General features: G+C 39.2%; 1 protein-coding gene across 1 annotated transcript in view; it reads left to right on the forward strand.

Annotated features, from left to right (window-relative positions):
- The first annotated feature begins 662 nt into the window (after window positions 1-662).
- The window catches only part of NLG-5 (neuroligin 5), an 11,130-nt gene continuing 9,442 nt past the window's right edge, over window positions 663-2,350 (forward strand). Inside the window, exon 1 of the mRNA XM_026816456.1 lies at window positions 663-789. Within this exon, the coding sequence (XP_026672257.1) occupies window positions 663-789 (127 nt within the window). The remainder of the gene's footprint in view (window positions 790-2,350) is intronic.

Consider the following 2,350-nt stretch of genomic DNA (forward strand, 5'->3'; position numbering starts at 1 on the left):
TGCTAGCATATTTCGAAATCTTGGTGTTAATATAAAAAATGAGTGACTATTGCAATTATTCAAATCTGTATTTCGATTTTAATAGGAATTAGTTACTAAACTGCAGAAGTTGATGAGTGATTCATGATTTCGTTTCTATTCTCTCAAATCATTTTAATAGCATATTTCGAAATCTTGATGTCAATATTAAGAATGAGTGACTATTGCAATTATTTGAACCTACATTTCGACTTCAATAGGAATTAATTACTGAACTGCGAAAGTTGATGAGCGCTTCTTATCTCTCAAATAATTTTGCAAATATTTCTATACCTTAGAGTCAATATAAAAAATGACTGACTATTGCAATTAATAAAATCAAACACACATATTTCAACTTCCCCTAAATATTTTCTAAAAATCGACTGGTTACAATTTTCCACATTGCCCCATTCCATTTGAAAGTTGCCGTTCGCCCTTTACCTAATTCTCATTCCTACACCTTGAATAAGGTGGATCTGATGGAATAAGGCAGGGGATCAACATAGTTTAACATATTTCTCTGAGGAACGGCACGTGAAGGCGGATTGCCGGTTGGCCGTGTTCCAGGTTTCCTGAGAACCCGTCCATACCCGGACAGGCAGCCGGGGTCTGGCGGGAATCTGGCTTTGAAGGATATCGCAATGGGACTGCGATGGGTGCGTGAAAACATTGCCGCGTTCGGCGGCGACCCGACGAAAATCACGCTCATTGGACACGATACCGGCGCGGCTCTAGTGAACCTTCTTCTACTCGCTCCATACGGCAAAGGTGAGTCACATTTCATTCATATTTCATTGATATTCCATTCATATTTGATGAGACTCACGAAATACGAACTGCACTTATTTACTTGTACCTGCGAGTCCCGAACGCCTAGACATATGGCCTCTCAAGTTGCCTACGTGCTATTTACTCTTACACGAAGTAATTTGAATTTATATTACAAATATTTAGTTCATACTAATTACGGTGTACTAGTCTCTCCGTTGGTTTCGAAGCTCCACCGAAAGACAAATTGGGTGGTTTATGAAGAACTGTAGAATAACGCGGGAAACATGGATGAAAATCGATCTGGAATAGAGCAGAAATATCGCTGTCGGCCGCGATTAGGGAATGATCCAGCCCCGTCCGACACTCGATAGATTAATCGGCGAGAGATTAGCCGGGTGAAACCGGCCGAAACGACAATCGCGATAGTGGAACATCTCGCGAGGACAAATGGAAAAAAAAAAAACAGTGAGTGGAGCAGAGAACTAAGCGGGGGAGGAAGGTAGGGGAGGAGGCGAGGGTGGAAAAAAATCGGTCGCCCATTGATCTCGCATGGTCGGTGACAAATTGCGTGGCTTCGTTTTATTCCTGGAGAACCGAGAATGTATTTTTTATTGGGGCCGGCACTCCGTCCCGGCTAGATTGAGCGTTCTACTTTTTTGAGTTTTGCCCCGGATTTCTAACTCGCCTCGATTTCTACGTTGACGGCCTTGCGAACATTTTTTTCTATATCGTTGCTCGGAAATTTCAGATTTCGACGGCCTTGCGAACATTTTTTTCTATATCGTTGCTCAGAAAAAATACAGATTCGTTGAATCATTTTATTCATTTCTCAAAAATTATTAGCTTCTAATTTCATATTCCGAATTTTTAAGTAAATATGAATTACATCTGTTAAAAATCTGTTTGTTACACTCTGGACAGAAACGAGGATGGCCGAGAATGTATGATTATTAAAATTATTCCGTGTAAGAGTAGCCGTGTTGAAGATGTTTCAAAATAGATAGAGAGCGCCGGCCGACAAAAGAGACGGGCTTCTGGTTTTAATGGCTAGAAAAATATACTCACTGCTCGAGTGCAATATAAATATTCGTGTTATGTAATATTATTACGTCGAGGGTAGCGCGGCGGAGCGCGTAGAAACATTAATTATGCTTTGAGGTGACGCTGGCCTCTGTAATAAAGCCGAATTAGTTGGTAGTCAACGAATAATTAGGGTGAGCACCTCCGGTGTGTTCCGGTTATTCGCTTCGCTCGAGATACCTTTGGTATCTCTTCACCCATGAGAGCAAAGACTCCCTCGAACTCCTCATTAATGTTAAAACACTGAACATTGATTTCATTATCATTACCTTTGTTATTCTGTTATCTATATTCTCCCTCTGCTGCTATTTAAATCAAATTTTATTACCTTATTTTCGCGACATTATTTATTCCTACCGATTCTTATAATTAGCAGTCCAGAATTATTTACACATTCTAATTTAACAATTTATAATATAATAAAATTCTTAATAAAATTTCTTTTTATTTTTAATTCTAATATAATGAATTATTATGA

The sequence above is a fragment of the Ceratina calcarata genome, unplaced genomic scaffold (assembly GCF_001652005.2).
Source record: "Ceratina calcarata isolate Rehan_Ccalc_2016 unplaced genomic scaffold, ASM165200v1 scaffold517.2, whole genome shotgun sequence".
In the NCBI taxonomy this organism is placed as follows: domain Eukaryota; kingdom Metazoa; phylum Arthropoda; class Insecta; order Hymenoptera; family Apidae; genus Ceratina; species Ceratina calcarata.